The 18,431-nt window shown below is 36.1% G+C and overlaps 1 protein-coding gene across 1 annotated transcript in view; it reads left to right on the plus strand.

Annotated features, from left to right (window-relative positions):
- The first annotated feature begins 4,070 nt into the window (after positions 1-4,070).
- LOC104567792 (gamma-aminobutyric acid type B receptor subunit 2) overlaps positions 4,071-18,431 on the plus strand; it is a 196,070-nt gene continuing 181,709 nt past the window's right edge. The window contains exons 1-4 of the mRNA XM_088521333.1: positions 4,071-4,175; positions 10,017-10,082; positions 15,806-15,997; positions 17,111-17,347. Of these exons, the coding sequence (XP_088377459.1) occupies positions 10,059-10,082; positions 15,806-15,997; positions 17,111-17,347 (453 nt within the window). The 5' untranslated portion in view covers positions 4,071-4,175; positions 10,017-10,058. The remainder of the gene's footprint in view (positions 4,176-10,016; positions 10,083-15,805; positions 15,998-17,110; positions 17,348-18,431) is intronic.

The raw sequence follows: 18,431 nt of genomic DNA on the forward strand, positions 1-18,431 counted from the left end.
GAACTCCTTCTGCTGTGTCTGAAGGAGTAGGCTTTGCCTTGGTTCTGTCAACAGTGGTGAGCGAAACCTTCAAGGCTTATTGATGGTTGTCTCTTTTGCTTGAAAAAGAATTGTGAAAAGATATTGTTGACCAAATGTGTGTGGAACTGTCCTTAAACAGACTTCTAACTATGACCTTCATTAAATTAACAAGATAGTAAAATCACAGAACTGTCATACTTACGTATTATAAATCAAGGCAAAATTTGCCTAGGAAGCTCAGGGTTCCACCAAAACTTAATGCAATTCCATCAGAATTCGCATTTAATTCCATCATTTTTTTTTCTATACTACATAATGTAGAAGTGTCAATTACATTTGATTTTTTTTGTTTACAATTTGATTTGTTCAGGTGTAGTAAAATAAAACAATTATTGATGACTTTTGTAACTGCTTGTACCACTGGTAATGTGTTCAAGGATTGCAAGCAACTGCTGGAAAATACATGCAGAATCTTAAATTTGATCCAGCATTGCAATATTTGCTACAACAATTTGCAGCTCTAGAACAGGAAGCAAGGCTTCAAATTCTGTTATCAGACACAAATACAAATCAGAAGCTCCTATAGTTAAATTTCTTTGAACGAAGAACTTCTATAGGAAAATGAGATAAATGAAAGTTTCAATACTGTGAATGACAACAGATATTTAAAATATTTAGAAAATATTTATTGAGAAAAGAACACAAGTACAATGTCAAAAGACTGCGGAGATAGGAAAGACTTGAAAATATAGCAAAAATACACTCTGATTAGCTTAAATTTATCAGTCTAATGGCCATAGCATTGAAAAGCAAGAGTGGGGAAACAGTTAGTAAAGCTTCTAGAAAATCAGTGGCCCTCTGTAAATTGTTATAAAGCTCCTAATGCCTGAGATAATGGAAAGAGACATCAACAAATAAAGTAAATATGTTTCTTTTATCATCTGCCAAACAGCCAATATCTGATTGTGACAAGGAGAATCATCAGTTTCCATCTTCCCAAATATCTGATTTAACAACATGTGCCTTTTGGGAGATTAATTTGTAGTTCAATAGGAAATCCAAGAAAAGCCTCATTGCTGGACTTGTAACAGATGAAGTAGGTGTTGAAATTTTTCTCAGAGACTTAATTGAAACTATCACTTTATTGTTCTTAAGAAATCCCATTTCGTGAAAGGGAAAGAACTTTCCAATTGCAAAAATTGAGAAAAAAATCTAAAAGGAGGGAAGCACATCAAGGCAGTAAATGGATGACTTTTCCAATGAGCCCTGTACACTTCCCTTAAGTCTATTTATAAATGCTAGTCTATTTTACCAATAGTTCTTGTTTAAAGTTTAACTTTTTTCACATATTAACAACTATGTATTTTAGCAAAACAGTATTCAGTGAATCAATTGTTTTCTGTTCAGATCGACTGAGTAGTGTTGATTTCTGTGGTTACGGAATTTGCCAGAAACTGTTTCTGCAGAAAAAAATCAAGAAAGTAGCAATGAAGCAAAGCTGCAAAAAGGAATTTCTTCCGTTCTGCAAATGTTTTGCTGCATAGTATGGGATAGAAAGTATAATAGGTTGCCTGCCTTTGAAAAAATGGTGTTTTACTAGCTAAGGAAAATATTACTTTTTTCTTTTTTTTTTTTCCTAGGCTTATGATAGTTTCAGCAAACTTCTTAATTAGGCAGAAGGATATTGGACATTAGTTAAGCAATGATCAAGATTGGCCTATTTCCTCTTGGTATCAGTGATAGTCTATTTCAGAAAAATAATTTTCTTTGTGTAAGGAAAGACGTGTATCATAAACAGTTAATAGCATTGCTGGAGATAAAAGATCAATCATTCATTTTAACAGTATGCCAGGAGTGAAGCAACTCATTATTGATCATGTGTTGCCTGTGAATACACTTTGACAGAGTGTGCTTAAAAATACAAATTTTGGTGGGCACATTCGGATGGTTGGTTCTATAAAACAAAATATTTTTTAATAATAATTGGATCCATATGTCCATTTGTTTTAATCATTGTAAAAGGTCTGGTTATAATTTAACACCTTGGATCAGCAATTTGTATGTACTTCTGTAAAGCCATAAAATGAAGCAAAGACCTTGAAGGAAGCAAGTTAGCATGGCAGTCATTGATTAACCAAGAAACTTGGCAAAATCAGCCTGAAGTACACAGCAAAAAGGAGGAGCTATGTCTGAACACCAAACAATGTAATTATTGCATTGCAGGAACAAACCTCTTAGTCATGAAGAAATTTGCAAAAATACAGAAAGTAAAAAGATTTAGTATTCCCTTCTCCTCTCTTCTCTTTTACCAGAAACTCTGTGTTCTATCTGACTGTTAAGCAGCATGCCAGAAAATATACATTAGCAGTGCAGTATTTTGTCAATATCATAAAAACTTGGGATACATGGAACACAACCAGTAAGTGGCATAGATCTGAAACATACTCCTTAAGAGATATATTAAAAAAAAAAAGACTGAAGAATTGTTGAAAAGAAGAGCCTGTCTTGAAAATAAAGCTGCTAGTAGACATCAGAGAATCATAGAATCATATGGTTGGAAAAGACCATTGAGTCCAACCTTAAACCCTTCAACACCATGCCTGCTAAACCATGTACCTAAGTAAGTGCCTCATCTATACGTTTCTTGAACACTTCTGGGGATGATGACTCCACTACTTCTCTGGGCAGCCTTTTCCAATGCTTCACCACTCTTTCCATGTAGAAATTTTTCCTAATATCTAAACTAAACATGCCCTGGCACAACTTGAGGCCAATTTCCTCTTGTCATACTTTTGGTACGTATTTTGGAGAAGTGATCAATCCACCCCTCACTACAACTGCCTTTCAGGTAGTGGCAGAGAGCAATAAGGTCTCCCTTGAGCCTCCTCTTCTCCAGACTAAATAACCCCATCTCCCTTGGTTGCTCCTCATAAGGTGTGTGTTCCAGTCCCTTCACCAGCTTCTTTGACCTTCTTTGGACAGTCTCCAGTACTTCCATGTCTTTCTTGCATTGTATTTTCTATGCTTGCATTTAAGATAGCTGACTCTTTTCCTATTTCTGATATCATTAGGAACAAATTAAAAGAGAGTCAGTGCAATGAATGCAATCATAATTTTATAAAATTAAATACAGGGTGCCTCTCTCTTCCCTTTGGTCTGTAATCGCACTCCCTCCAGCTAAAATTATGTTTGCTTTTGCATTAGGAATAATGATATGAAACTCTGTTTCTGTAGTCATGTGGCTGGAATAAAACCAGTAGTGATTTAGACAGAAAAATAGTTGTAGTAGTTGTTGTTAGTTGTTAGTAGTTGTAGTTGTTGAAGAATCCTAAAAATTATTTTATTTTAAAGACTCATAAATATGTTAATCAGATTGTTTTGTTTATTTTGCTTCTTTGTGCTATTAGGTAGGTGAAAGAGAACAGAGTCTGCCCATCATAAAAACAGTAGTGTCACCTCTAAACAAACCATACCACTCTCCTTCCCATTTTAAGATGCTCTAAAGAAAGGAAGAGCGCAGAGTTCATTAAGCTTTACCAGTTCCTAACTTTAACAAGCTCCACTGTTTCATGCTAGGACCAACAGATGGTAGTTGTAAACCAGCATTCAGAATTGAGAGTGTCAAATTTGTTATGATGGGTCTTCTCTCTTTATATAGTCTCAAGCAGAGTTTGGTTATAAGATATTTTCTGGTATAGCATGTGAACAGAAATCAAAAATTACTAGAATTTTTGAACTTTGATGCAAAGTAGAAGCCTGCTCTGAACTTCTTATCACATGTACTAAGGATATTTACATGGTAGACTGACTGATTGTAGATGATGACAATAAGAGATTGTAGATAATAATATAATAGGAGGTAATAATAACTCTAATTAAGAGATGATGACAAACCTTGGTCGCATTGTAGATGAAATGAAAGAAAAAAATAAAAGAGGGTGCAAATGTCATAACTGAGAACATTGCTTATTTTTACAGTGATAAAGACAGTCCACCTGCTTCTTCTTCACTGAGCTCAATTTACTAGTCTGCTTTTTCTCAAATTCTGACAGGTGAGGAATGATTTGACTGGTGTCCTGTATGGTGAAGATATTGAAATTTCTGATACTGAGAGTTTCTCCAATGATCCTTGCACAAGTGTAAAGAAGCTTAAGGTACGTGCTGCTGTTTGACAAAAAAAGGGCAGAAAGACAGAAAAAGACAGACAGACAGACAGACAGACAGAAAGAAAGAAAGAAAGAAAGAAAGAAAGAAAGAAAGAAAGAAAGAAAGAAAAAGAAAGAGGGGATGTCACGATTATTTTAATTTGAAAAATATTGAAAGTAATAAAATATGAGAATATGAAAATTTGAAAGTAATAACATAATATTTTCTAAGATTTACATATTACTATGTTCCACTGCATAGTTAGGTTAAGATTAACAAATGACATTTTGAGGCAATGTAAAGCAAGTTGTCTGGTTTAATATTTGCACCCTATGGACCAGTCCTAGTGATACATATATGAACACTCCTAATGTTTGTATCCTAAGTCCTTTTTAGGTGAATTATCATGCAGTGAAAGCAACAAGCATCTTTCCATCAGCTTCATTACATTTTAGATTTAATTCTTTGCTTATATATTCCTTGCATTATTTCAAGGAAATCCTCAGAAAAAAATGAAAAATGAATGTGATTTTGAACTTACCATAACTTACCATTCTTCTCTCATGCCAATGATTTATTAGGCTCCTGGCAACTGTTTGGAGAATGGCAATCTTTTTTTCTTATAATTTAAGCCTGTATAGATCATTTGCATGCTCACTCATTTGCATGCTCATTTCTGACATGAAATAAAAGTTTTAGAATTGCCCCAAGCAGAAGTGTCAAAATGTCTTCATATTTTCTTCAATTATTTCTTCAATAAAGGTCTTCAATTATTCTCTGGTAAAATCTAATGATGAAAGCTGAGAATACAGGAGGACAATGCTTGGAGAAGAAACACCAGCATTCAGAGCACTAACCTGTGACAGAAGTCATCATTGAAAGGAGCAGAGTCCTAGAGCATAGGAGGATTGTCAGGACAACATTAGACTTTTATCTCCTATTGTCTTTTGATAATGGCTATATGACTGTAGGGAATCTGAAAACATTCTGCCCCAAGCACACATGTGAGAAGAGGAAACGCTAAATATTATTATTGGGGAAAACTTTCGCTGTGGAACATGCTTTTGGCCGTTCTAGGTCACAGTTTACAAGATAGTCTCTGATTTTTACATTTGCTTACTTTAGCTGTGAGAATCCCTTTTTCAGTTTTTTGCCTCCCTGACATTACCTGACATGATTTATTGAAACACCGTGAAGACTCAGTGACTCTGTGCTTCCCTATCATGCTTTATATTTAATTAACAAGTGGATGTGGATACAGTGTAGTTAGGTATCTCATGAGTCTATTGAAAGCAGTTGGTCTGCTTTTTTGCGTTTTACTGAGGTTTTCTCGGAGCACTGCACTTGAGAAACCATTCATGATTTGGGGAAATTCAGATGAGCACTGTCTTCTAGCATGAAGCTAGAAATCTGAGACTCTAAGTAAATGAGATGAGAGACAAATTTAATATGCTAAGGTTAGTGTCAAAAAAACGATAGTTAGCTTTCATACATTTCTTCAGTCACTGCTCTAATCTGAACAAGTTTAGCAACAATAGTGTTCCCAAAAACCTGGGAGTCTTTAGGGAACAAATTTAGCAACATTGCAAACATAAACATCAGCTGTATGATATTAGAAGCAACAGCTTGTTTTCTTGAATAAAGCTCTGTTAGGAAAATCTGTCATGTAGAATTCAGTCAGACAACTTTTTCAGTGTTGACTGACTTTGCTTAAGTTTCTTTTGCTTACATGAGTACTTTTGGAATCATCAGGTGAGTGATCACTTGCAAAAGCATAACCATCATGCCTCAGTTAAATCAGTTCTATCAGTGGTATATCTCTGATGTCTCTCTCCTGGTTTTTACAATCTATGTCCAAAGTACTAGGGAATAAGTCTGATACTACACAGATATGTTAGAGCTATGCAGAAAGCAGAACCCTATTCCAAAGATACAACTAAGAAAAATGCCAATAAAAAAGCCCATTCCCCCAAAGACAAATAGATTGCATTAAATACATGAAGATGAAGATGCAGCAAAATCCTGCTGCATCAAATCCCTTATTTTTAAGAGGAATGTAGACCTGTTCCTCATTGTCCTTCTGAGCTGAAGGTTTCTTTAGTTGTAGTAAATAGTTATCTCTGTAGAAACACAGGAAACAGCAGTCCAGCCACTAGCAAAGTAAAGTTTGTCATGACAAGATTATAATAATGCAGTGGAGAAATGCCATGCATTAATATAGTTTTGCAGATAAAGAACTTCACATTGTGCTTTTGGGAATCATGATTGTGCATCCTATCAACTTTCAAAGGATAACTCCATCTCTTTCCCACCCTATTTTTTAGAGTAAGCAACCTTAATGCTATATAGAACATTTAGAAAACTTGCAACTTCAGAGTGAACAGAAACTGTCCTGAGGTGCAATTGGAACCAATTGGATTTTATCAATTAGGGCAATTTTTTTTTCTAGGGTAGCACATGTATAAACCTCATTGGTATTCATGTGAAAATCATTTCCAAATCAATGGAACAGTTTCTACCTGATTTTCTGAACCCAATAGATGTGCTGGATGCTGGCAAAACATGTTCTCTACCTCATCAAGATAATTAAATATAAAAATCTTGGACAAGAGCAGGTGCGGATGTGTTCTCAGTGTAGATGAGACACACACATGTTAAAATAGCCATCAACATGTTATGTCAGCATATTTTGATAGTGGAAAGACATAAAATCCTCTAGTACTCCATCAGTGACTCTATAAGTAAAGCTAGAGGATTATAGATAGTGCTGGCACTGAACCATTAGTAGGCAAAATATGTGGTTACTTGTATTGACAAGATTACTAAGCTCTGATCAAGGAAGGGAAGTTCTACATCCAGAACAAACAAACAAACAAATAAAAAGAAAACCCAAAAAAGCAACCCCTTGCCCCCTGCCTATTCCAATCATATTGTGCAGAGCTCAAGAACTCTGGGGGAGATAAAGAGTGCCTTTTATCTGTGTCTATTAGTAGCAGCACAGCAGACAAGTTGTTCATCTCTTTTAGTGGAATCTATTAGATATATTGACACTTGCTGTCTTTGTGGTTTATACTACCCAGCTGCAGATAGCTCCAAAAATGCTTTACTTTTAGTGGGTGAATGATATCCTAATTTATAAGAAAAAAAATAGAGGATAGAGTCTTTCACATCTGAGGCTATGCAGCTGTCTTAATTTATAAACTATGTTATGAAGAGTCCGCCACAATTATAGGTATATATTCTTCATTTACTAGTTGAAAGGATGAGAATGTGTATATTACCCACTGAGAGGTGAAGCTTAAATGCAGATATTGCTACTGTAATTATTAAGAAGAGTAATTATGATATCTCACCTCTGACAAATGGTCTAAACTTTCAACTATTTATTATCACTATAGTGTTGGGAGCTGCCTCTTCAGCTTGGCATATTTTTTAATAATCCTATACAGCACCTTCATAGTTCCACAAAATAGAACCTTTTCTGACATACATTCTTTAACTCCATTCAAGCAATTTACAATTGTATGAGAAAAAAAAAATGTGCCTTGTTGGATGACTGCTTTTTTTGATCACTGGGTCCTACTCCTAGTCACTTTGTTTACTGAACCTCATCATTCTGTAGAGATATTACAAGCGCAAGGTCCTGTACTTAGGGAGGAATAACCCCAGACACCAGTACAGGCTGGGGACTGACCTTCTGGAGAGCAGCTCTGCAGAGAAGGACCTGGGTGTCATGGTGGATGACAAGTTGACCATGAGGCAGCAGTGTGCCCTCGTGACCAAGAAGGCCATTGGGATCCTGGGGTGCATTAAGAAGAGCATCTCCAGCAGGTCGAGGGAGGTGATCCTGCCCCTCTACTCAGCCCTGGTGAGGCCACATCTGGAGTATTGTGTCCAGTTCTGGGCTCCACAGTACAAGAGGCATGTGGAGCTGCTGGAGAGAGTCCAGTGCAGGGCTACGAGGATGATCAGGGGCCTGGAACATCTGCCCTATGAGGAGAGGCTGAGGAAGCTCGGCCTGTTCAGCCTGGAGAAGAGAAGGCTGAGAGGAGACCTGATCAGTGTATATAACTACCTCAAGGGAGGGAGTGAGGAGGGTGATGCTGGCCTCTTTTCAGTGGTGATCACTGAAAGGACTAGAGGAAACAGCCACAAACTGAAGCATCAAAAGTTCCACAGGGACTTAAGGAAAAAATTCTTAAGAATGAGGGTGACAGAGCACTGGAACAGGCTGCCCAGAGAGGTTGTGGAATCTCCTTCTCTGGAGATCTTCAAAACCCGCTCGGACACAGTCCTGTGCCACATGCTGTAGGTGACCCTGCTTGAGCAGGAGGGTTGGACTAGATGATCTCTAGAGGTCCATTCTAGCCTCAACCATTCTGTGATTCTGTAATTATCTCCTTGGATCAATTGCTGGTCTGAGAATATGTGGATTGCTGGCCAAATGTTTCTGGTGGTAGTAAGGATTCTTATTTCTGACATAAACTACTTTCTTAACATAAGATATTCTTTCATGTACCTAAAAATATGTGAAAAAGACAATATTAAGATTAAAACTTTTAAGTCCTTGGAAAAAGTCCCTTTTTTCAGTCTTTAATTGCACTATGAAGACTTGCGACGTTCATTACAAGGTGATAATTTAATACCAATTTTTATCTTCTGTTTGTGGTTACACAGCATCCAAATCATCTAGTGAAGATTCATGTAAAACTATCCCTGGACTAGGATAGTTCTGGAAAAAAAAAAAAAAAAAAAAAAAAAAGAAGGATGGATTGTTTCCGTAGTATTTTGTAATAAAAGAATAATGGGGAATGTGTTGTGTTTTATGTGATTAGCAGGCAGAAGTAATGTCCTTGTACACGTGATCACAGTTTCACAGTTTGAAAATGGTGTCACAGTCCCACATAGAGTGGGCACATGCACTAGGGATTTACTCTCCACAGCCTGCCAACACTCTGTGGTGCTCTTAAACTGTGAGGCCACATGTTCTGTTTTTAAAATTGTGTCTTGTCATGTTAAATTGGAAAGGGAAAGATTCAATTTTGAGGTTTAATAATTCAATACTAACAGTGTCATTTTTTTTCAACTGCTTTGAAATTCTTTTTTCAAAGATAATATTAAAGTTGTGTTTTTATGTTCAGAGAGTTCAGAAAATTCAGAGACAGATTTCCAAGAGTGTCTAGAATAATTATTAAAATGTGAAAAATATAGACTTTGATAAATAATCTATCATTCTGTTTCAATAAAATTTATATTATTTTATCACTTTATGGTTAAGTATAAAAATAAGTAGAATTAGGATTATGTTACTGTCTGAATTACACAGGTCCAGAATGAGAAAAGTAATTATGCACTATATGATTTTAACCATGCTGAGAGTGATGTTAATCATTAATTTAATTTCTAGTTTCCTTTTGCAGTGGCCATTCCAGTGCATTCTGCTGAACAAAAAAAAATGAACACTGAAACTATTAATCTGAAAAAAATGATTTAAATAAAATTGAAATATCTTTGATCACTTATTTTCAGACTGAATTTTCTGATCCTTTTTTTTTTTCCCCTTGGACAGGAAAATATCTATTAGCAATTCTAACCATATATTTTATAAGAGAAATTAAAATTCTATTTTTTCAAACTGGTGCTGTGACCTCAGTTTTTCTGTGAAGTAAAAGAGCAGCATTAAATCAAAAAAAGTAATCTACATGATTTCACTGTCCAGTAGAATGTAATGTTGTCTCAGTCTGTTTAAACATGGTTGAATCAGATACTTTGACTTAGAAATACTTTGAACTAGTTTCTGGAAAGTCTGTGGCTGTATTCAAATTCTATGCATCATATTTTGTCTACAGGGTAATGATGTTCGGATAATCCTTGGCCAATTTGATGAGGAAATGGCAGTGAAAGTTTTCTGCTGTGTAAGTAAATATCAGAATAAAGAATGCATTATATCTGAATAAAACATATTTTTGAAGAGAAGCATATCTTTTTCATGTGGTTCAGCTCAAGACAAGCCGTTACATTTCTATTTCAATAAAATCCTTCTGCATTTGTCTTCAGTGGAATTTAGACATATGCTAGCCTGTCCTCATTGTAATAGAGTTAAATGTCAAATTGAGCTTGAGCAGTTGTCTTCATGTCAGATCCTAGGAAACACATATGTGTAGTAACAGATGCAGATAACTGCAAGATCTGAATGTAGTTCAAGAGTCGTATTCTGGTGTAATGTTTGCATACATGTGTTCTTAGATATTTGCTTTGTCAGAATAAGAAATTCTTTAAATAGCCAACATACATGCTAGTTAAACAAACAACCCCAATAATTTTTTGCTACCCAAAATATTGCTATCTCTATAGTTATCATTGCCTCCTGACTGCTGTGCTCATTTAACATGTTCTTAATGAATGCAAATATTATTTTGAAAAAATAATTTATGAATTTAAAAATGTATTAGGACCAGCATATATAGTTTTCTCATATCCACAGTGTTTGTGTGTACGTAAATGTGCTGCAAACTTGTGTAATCTAGCTGCTATTGAAAGTAGGAGTAAGTAGCAAGATATGGATCTTTACTTGCATCTGATCAAAAATATAAAAAAAACAAAAGAGTGACAAAAGCAGCAACAAAAAATAACCCAACAAGCATATTTTTAATGGTCTAAATTTTTAATGGCATTGAATTATTAGCCTGAATAATTAAATTAAATCTTTGTGAACTAGGAACTCGAAAACAACCAAAATGATAGCATCTAAATTTCAAAGGTAGCTTTTTAGTATGCACATAGGCAAATTTATCTATCTAAGGTCAAAAGCGAAAAGCAAAAATATGAAGTACATGTGCCACGGACACATGTTGGCGCTTATCTACCAGCTGAGTTGCTGGCAAAATTTTGAGAAGGAGATGTTGTAGTGTATATCAAGGCCAAGTGCAAGGTCCTGCACCTGGGGAGGAATAACCTCAGACACCAGCACAGGCTGGGGACTGACCTTCTGGAGAGCAGCTCTGCAGAGAAAGACCTGGGTGTCATGGTGGATGACAAGTTGACCATGAGGGCAGTGTGCCCTCGTGGCCAAGAAGGCCAATGGGATCCTGGGGTATGTTAAGAAGAGCATTTCCAGCAGGTCGAGGGAGGTGATCCTGCCCCTCTACTCAGCCCTGGTGAGGCCACATCTGGAGTATTGTGTCCAGTTCTGGGCCCCACAGTACAAGAGGGATGTGGAGCTGCTGGAGAGAGTCCAGTGCAGGGCTACGAGGATGATCAGGGGCCTGGAACATCTGCCCTATGAGGAGAGGCTGAGGGAGCTGGGCCTGTTCAGCCTGGAGAAGAGAAGGCTGAGAGGAGACCTGATCAGTGTCTATAAGTACCTCAAGGGAGGCAGTGAGGAGAATGGTGCTGGCCTCTTTTCACTGGAGGCCACTGATAGAACTAGGGGAAATGGCCAGAAACTGAAGCATCAGAAGTTCCCCAGGAATTTAAGGAAAAATTTCTTAAGAGTGAGGGTGACAGAGCACTGGAACAGGTTGCCAAGAGCAGTTGTGGAGTCTCTTTCTCTGGAGATCTTCAAAACCCGCTTGGACACAGTCCTGTGCCACACGCTCTAGGTGACCCTGCGTGTACTGAGCAGTTGGACTAGATGACCTCTAGAGGTCCCTTCCAACCTTAAGCATTCTATGATTCTATGATTCTATATTTGGAAGGAACAAAATCTGTTTATATCCAGAAGGAAATGGAAGGGATTGTTTTCTTTTTTATTCTGATCTCTGAATATAGGTTCTTTGTATATCTTCCGGCATTTAAATTGGGATGACATAGATAATCATTCTCTTCCTTTTATTGCCCAGATCCTCTACAGACCTCCTGAGGATTAGCTGCATTTCCCAGCTAACATTTCCTGGTCAGAACTGTCCTCTGTATCAACATTAGGAAAGAAATTGAGGTCATTTATGCCACTGTCCTTAGTATCTAGCTCCTTTCCTCCACAATTCTTTCCCAGGACTGCGAGGTTACTGTCTCATCCTAGAAATCCTTGGAGGATCATGATGTCCTCTTATCCGTGCCACTCTATTCCTAAGGATTTAAGGTGGGGGATGTCTCATTCACAAGAATGCCCAGTTGCTACTAATGATGGAATTATGCATAACTCAGGGCTGTTTCAAGATGCTTTTAATGTACATTAGTGTCAAAAACAATAACAATTTCTGTAGACTGGGGAAATCTGAGAAATCATGTATTCATGTATTACATATAAATGTATTTGTATGTTAATTTCAATAACAGACTAAATGCAGAAGATGACAGTTCAAAGTAGGTCATTTATACATTACTTACATTTCAGTAACTTTGCTGCTAATCATAAAATATATTGCAGACTCATTGCACTCCCAGATGTTGAGGTATCTAACAGCAAAATAAATTATATATGTCAAGCTTTTGTAAGCCCCCTTCCCAGGTTTAGTTTCAGACAGATATCATTTATGATGTTATATTTTGCAGGGTAGGGACTAATGCCATACAGAGGCAGGCTTGGATTTGTTTAAAAAGTGAGGTGTTACAGTGCTAGGTCAAGGTTTTTATTTATTTACTTATTTTTGGCATGGTGGTTATAAGCTGAATATTATTTGCTAATAATTTATGTAAGTGAGAATATCTTTAAAATTCGTTATAGTTCCCTGCTCAGATCCACTAGTTATATGTTTTGAGGTCTCTTCTGGTTCTCCATTAGAGGTTTGCTTTGGTAGTGTTGACACATTGAATAATAAATCAGTCATTTCATAACTTAAAAGTAATTTCTTTATGCTAAAATTAACCAATAGCAAAAGAATCTTTAAGAAGTACATTGTGCCTGTCACTTTTCCCTTTGTTTTGACTTCCTTATGTTCTTATTGGAACAAAATAACTTCTTTATACTTGCTGTATAGTCATAATTAATCAAAAGCTTAAGCATAATACACTTAGAAAATAGATTTATTTTTGGTAGGTTATTAAAAGCTTCTGTATCTATTTTGAGACTCAGCTAAAATGTAGATATTAAAACTTGGGTAAATAGCAGCTAGTGTTTAATTACAGTCACCACAACAGTAGAATTTCATTGATATTTTATCATATGAAGATTCTCATTGATCATTCCATCTCTTGTCTGAACAATTTTGGGGCACTATCTCTGCTGTTGTGAGCTTGTGAGAAAGGTCAGTGGCAGGATATGTGTGCAAAGTACGAATTTCCATCTCACCAAGCATTTTGTATTTCTAAAACAACCTTCATTCTAACTAAGAACATCTTCCTGGTTTCAAACAAGAATGAAAAGTTAAAAAAAGAAAAAAATAAAAGCAGTCCCATAAGGACAGAAAATGTTGAGGACTTGAGTTTCCTGTCTACTTGAATCACACCTATAGTCTAGATAGAGTAAGCAAGAAAGTTTAGGATAGAGACTGTAGCGACAGACTTTATGCTGTCTGACAGTACAAAACAGATATAAGCCTTCTTTATCCTGCTCTTGACCCGTTCCTTTCTCTTGGAAACTGAAACGTGTTGAGGGGTTATCTGTATGCATTTGAATAGCACAGGAAAGATCCATATATTTCAAGTCAGAAAATGCATCTTCCAAGCACAAAAATCATCTCCATTCAGCAGAATGAATAGGGAGAAAATGGTGGCAAAAAAAAAAACAAATAAAAAATAAATAAATTACAGCCTGCATCCCAGGACATTTACAGATTATGCAGGAAATAGACTCAGGTGCTTGTGTAAACAGAATATCTCCCATAGCTCCAATTTCAAGTTAACATAGCCAATGTTTTCTCGTAAGACAGGATATGATATTTTGATTTGAATATGGCAAAAGAAGCTACTGAAGATTGTCCTTCTATACAAAGCTCAGTTCTGTGTTTATTTCTGTCCTTGCCAATTTAAAAAACTGAAAATACAAGACCTGCTTAAAGATAAAACTTCTTGACTGGGTGACAGAGCACTGGAATGAGTTTGCCCAAGAGAAGTTGTGGATTCTCCTTCTCTGGATTCTTAAGTGATCCTGCTTGTGCAAGAGAGTTAGGCTGGATAATCTCCAAAGGTCCCTTCCAACCTTCACAACCCATTCTGTGATTCTGTGATCAAAAAGTATTTCAGGATGAATTTGCTATTTTCCCTGCAGCTGGACATGGGTTGCCATGTAGCACAGCTGCAGCAGCAAGAGAAGTGGGCAGGAGGACAAAAGCAGATGTGTTTCTGGGAAGGTATAATTGATGAAAGTGATAATGACAAACCTTTCATGCAAATCATGTAATATGTATGGCAGTGGATGAATGATACTGCTTTTCAAACAGGAGCATTTTCAAGCATCGCTGTATGCAATGTGTGAAATTTGATTTCAGCAATGAGTGGCCAAAAAATTGATTTATAGACAAAAGAGGTTATAAACAAATTCAGCACCATTATAACAGCCTTTACAGATTTAAAGCCTTACTTTAATATGGATATTAATGTAGTTGGGAAGTTGTCCTACTTCCTATTTCTTACTATTTATGTATCCGCTTAGCTTCTGACATGGTCTTTAGGCTCCTTTTCAAAACAATTGAGTTCTGAATGATTAATGTGTCATGTCATATTCTCTTCCTTCTACTGGTGTGGTATTTTCTGTTAAGATATAAATATATTTAAGAACTTTAAGATTGCACCACATTCTTCTGATGATTGGAATCTATAAGCATTTCTGGTTTATACTGAGAGACAAAGAAACCTAAAAGCGTAAGCATATATTAAGAAAAATAGAAGCATAAAAACTGTTTTTTATGCAGATGAAGGGGCACCTGACTGAAATGGCAAAATTACCTAGTTATAGGAAGTTATAGGAAGATTGTGAGAAAAATGTTTGAGATAAAACCTGCTAATTTTATCAGAGAACGCTTTTCATAATACGAAAACTCATGTTTCTTTTACTTACAAGGAGAATGTGTTATGAAAGGAAAATCATCTTTCAGGCACAACCTAAGTGTCTGACTAATGAAGCAGTTGCTGTGTTGTTTCTTCTTATATGTGTCTGCTATATAGAGTCAGTACTCATTATCTCAATCTTTTAGAGTACTGTGGACTGTATTTATTATTTAAGCAGTAGAGAATTCTAGCTTAAGACGTTTCTTCAGTTTAACATTGATCTATAACATGCTGAAGACAGTGCTTACTTAATGACCACAAGCTCTCTACTTCATCACAGTCGAGCATTCATATTTGCAACATTTGTGATTTTATGATGTCTAGGCTGCAAGTTATTTTCTTGCTTACTTTATGTTGTTTTGTCTGATCTTTAAGCTGGTAATAATTTACCTTAAACATGGTAGCATGTTAATCCTTCCTCATATGTGATAACTGTATATTGGAGAATTTCTTAGAGAGTAACTGTGCACTTTGCTGGTCTTCTCTCTCTCTCTCTCTCTTTCCAATTGTATTCTTATGACCTGAGTTTTAAAGAAAGGAGCTTCATTTTTAACAAGTGATTATTCTAAATCATTCTAAATACTTGTATATGCTTCAATTTGCTATGATTTCATTAACAACATAAAAACATCAACAGAAATTATTTTTATGTATGTTCCATATGCCAACTACAATGCCCACTAACCTTTTTTTTTTTTTTTTATCACTGCAGGCTTATGATGAAGAAATGTATGGCAGCAAATATCAGTGGATTATTCCTGGGTGGTATGAAAATCTCTGGTGGGAATCCTGGATTAATTCATCACAGTGTCTCAGCAAAAACCTTCTTGCTGCCATGGAAGGTTATATTGGAGTGGATTTTGAGCCTCTCAGTACAAAAGTATTAAAGACCATATCAGGAAGGGTTGGTATTTTTCTTCAAATTATTTCATTATACAATCAATGATCTCACCAGCTTCTTGGCATAGCAGAGGGAGAAAGGTTAGGCTAAGGAGTTCTGCAATAAAGCTGGTAGTCATTGTGATTACTTTCATCTTTCTTGTGGCTTGAAATTTTTAAATATGTAGAAATTCATTCATGCCTTCTACAGGGTGAGGAAGCAGTAAATTTCCTTGCCCCATCTGTCCTCTATGCACCTCACATTTACATACACAGTAAAGTTCAAAATCTCCAAATTACGTTCTGGTCTATCACAGGCTGCATCATGTCAAATTAAACAACTGATCAATAGAATGGAAACCTTTATGCATATTATGCAGTGGGGTTGGACTAGATGACCTCTAGAGGTCCCTTCCAACCTTAAGCATTCTATGATTCTATGATTCTATGATTATTTACTCTCCTTGTTGTATTTCCTGTTTAACCTTAATCTTGTGAATGGCTAGCTTCACTGATGATTTGTGTACCAGAACCACGTGGGGCCTTATTTTTAATATGCAAATATGTGATACTTTCATAAAGCACATAATGCCTTATCACAGAAAAAAATACATGCACATTTTAGTCAATGAATAACATGCCTGATTTTGCTCCTGGTGTCTTTCATGTTTTCTGAGTGAGCACAGAATGCATCTTTTCAGACAACTCATTCATAAGAACACTCCATGAACACCTTGGTAAACTTGTAGAATAAATTGCCACTCAAATAAATGCATAATAAGCAAATGGTTATTTAAGTTACAGCTATTTAATTTATATGATTACCAACACGCACTCCAGGCTGATGGCTTTGGTTGAACTGAAGCTTTTTGTATGAAAGCAAAATAAATTAAGTTGTCCTTCATACAGGAAAACAGAACAATTCATATGTTCCTCTTTCTCAACCTCACCATCATCTGAATTCAAGCAGAACACACCTTTCTGGAATTTTAAATTATTTCTTAACTCTTGTTTTGAAGATCATTATTAGTGATGCATGTCTGTAAAATGAAGACTGCATTTCAAGGTGTGGGTTTGAAACCAAACTGTAAAATATAAAGTGTTACTGAAGTAAAACTTACACATTTCTCCTCTGCAGACTCCACAGCAATATGAAAAGGAATATAATGCTAAACGGGCAGATGGACAGTCCAGCAAATTTCATGGTTATGCCTATGATGGAATATGGGTGATTGCCAAGACCCTGCAGCGGGCAATGAAGTATCTTAATGCTACCAACAAGCACCAAAAAATTGAGGATTTTAACTATACAAACCACAGACTTGGCAAAATTTTTCTGGATGCTATGAATGAAACCAACTTTTTTGGAGTAACGGTAAGTCCTAACCAGTGATTTGTGGGAGTAGAGGATTTTTTTTAACGTCAGTAGGTGAAGCAAGCGTGACATTTAAAATACTTTAGAAGAAGCAATTTATTTGTGCATTTCTTATATTTTCAGTTTCCTTGCTTTCTGCGTTACCTTAAAAATTACTCTAGATGCTTTGTGAATCTTACTCATTACCTGTCTTGTGGTGCCAAGGGATGACACTGCAGATTCTTAAGCATGGATATGATCTGAATTAACAATTCAAGGCAGTCTCAGGATAACCACAAATGTTGCAAGCTGCAATGATCTTTTGAGTGTTTGTTTTAAAATGGAGGAATAGCAGGAACATGATCTGAAAATACTTCCTATTTCCATTTTTTTCTGAAATATCATACTACGGTACATTACTATCTCTACTGCATGTACTGTACCTGCTAGAAATTACCCTAACATATTTCTGTAATCACCTACTTCTATTTAAAATTGAACTTTGTCACTGTAAATTACAAAACATATTCACTAGAAATGAAGAGCTGGTCACATGTAGTAATAAACTCATTCTATTTTCAATTATATCATTGTAAATTTGTAGAAACTCTTTTTTTTTAATTACTTCTACCTTTTAGCAGAGTAAAACAGGCAATAGAAGTGTGGCCCTAAAATTTTGTAATTACTGATCACATTTGAGAAGATTTCGGTTGGGAATTAAAGGCCTATTTCTGTTTTCAAGAGCATACAGAGATACTCCTCCACAAGGAGAATAATTGGACTCTGTTTCAGGAAGGACGGCCCTCATAGTTCCTCAGAACGGCAAATGAGAGAACCTGCTGTTAACTGACTTTGCTCTGCAGCACACTTGGCCTGCAAAGCTGCTGGAAGAGACTTTTAAAGGAATATGTACTTCAGGGGTCAACTGAACAAGCACTTTTAATCATGTTTTTCAGCAAGGTCATGAAGAAATCTGGCATATTCTCTGCCTCTGTGCAACAGCTTTCCATCACTTTTCATCCCCAAATTAATTTTAATCATATTGGATATTGCATGAACTCAAAACATGGTGAAGTAGCAGAACTAAGGCTATTGTGCAAGTCAG

The sequence above is a fragment of the Tinamus guttatus genome, unplaced genomic scaffold (assembly GCF_059628265.1).
Source record: "Tinamus guttatus ecotype Peru unplaced genomic scaffold, ASM5962826v1 Tinamus_guttatus_pri_ptg000117l, whole genome shotgun sequence".
NCBI lineage: Eukaryota > Metazoa > Chordata > Aves > Tinamiformes > Tinamidae > Tinamus > Tinamus guttatus.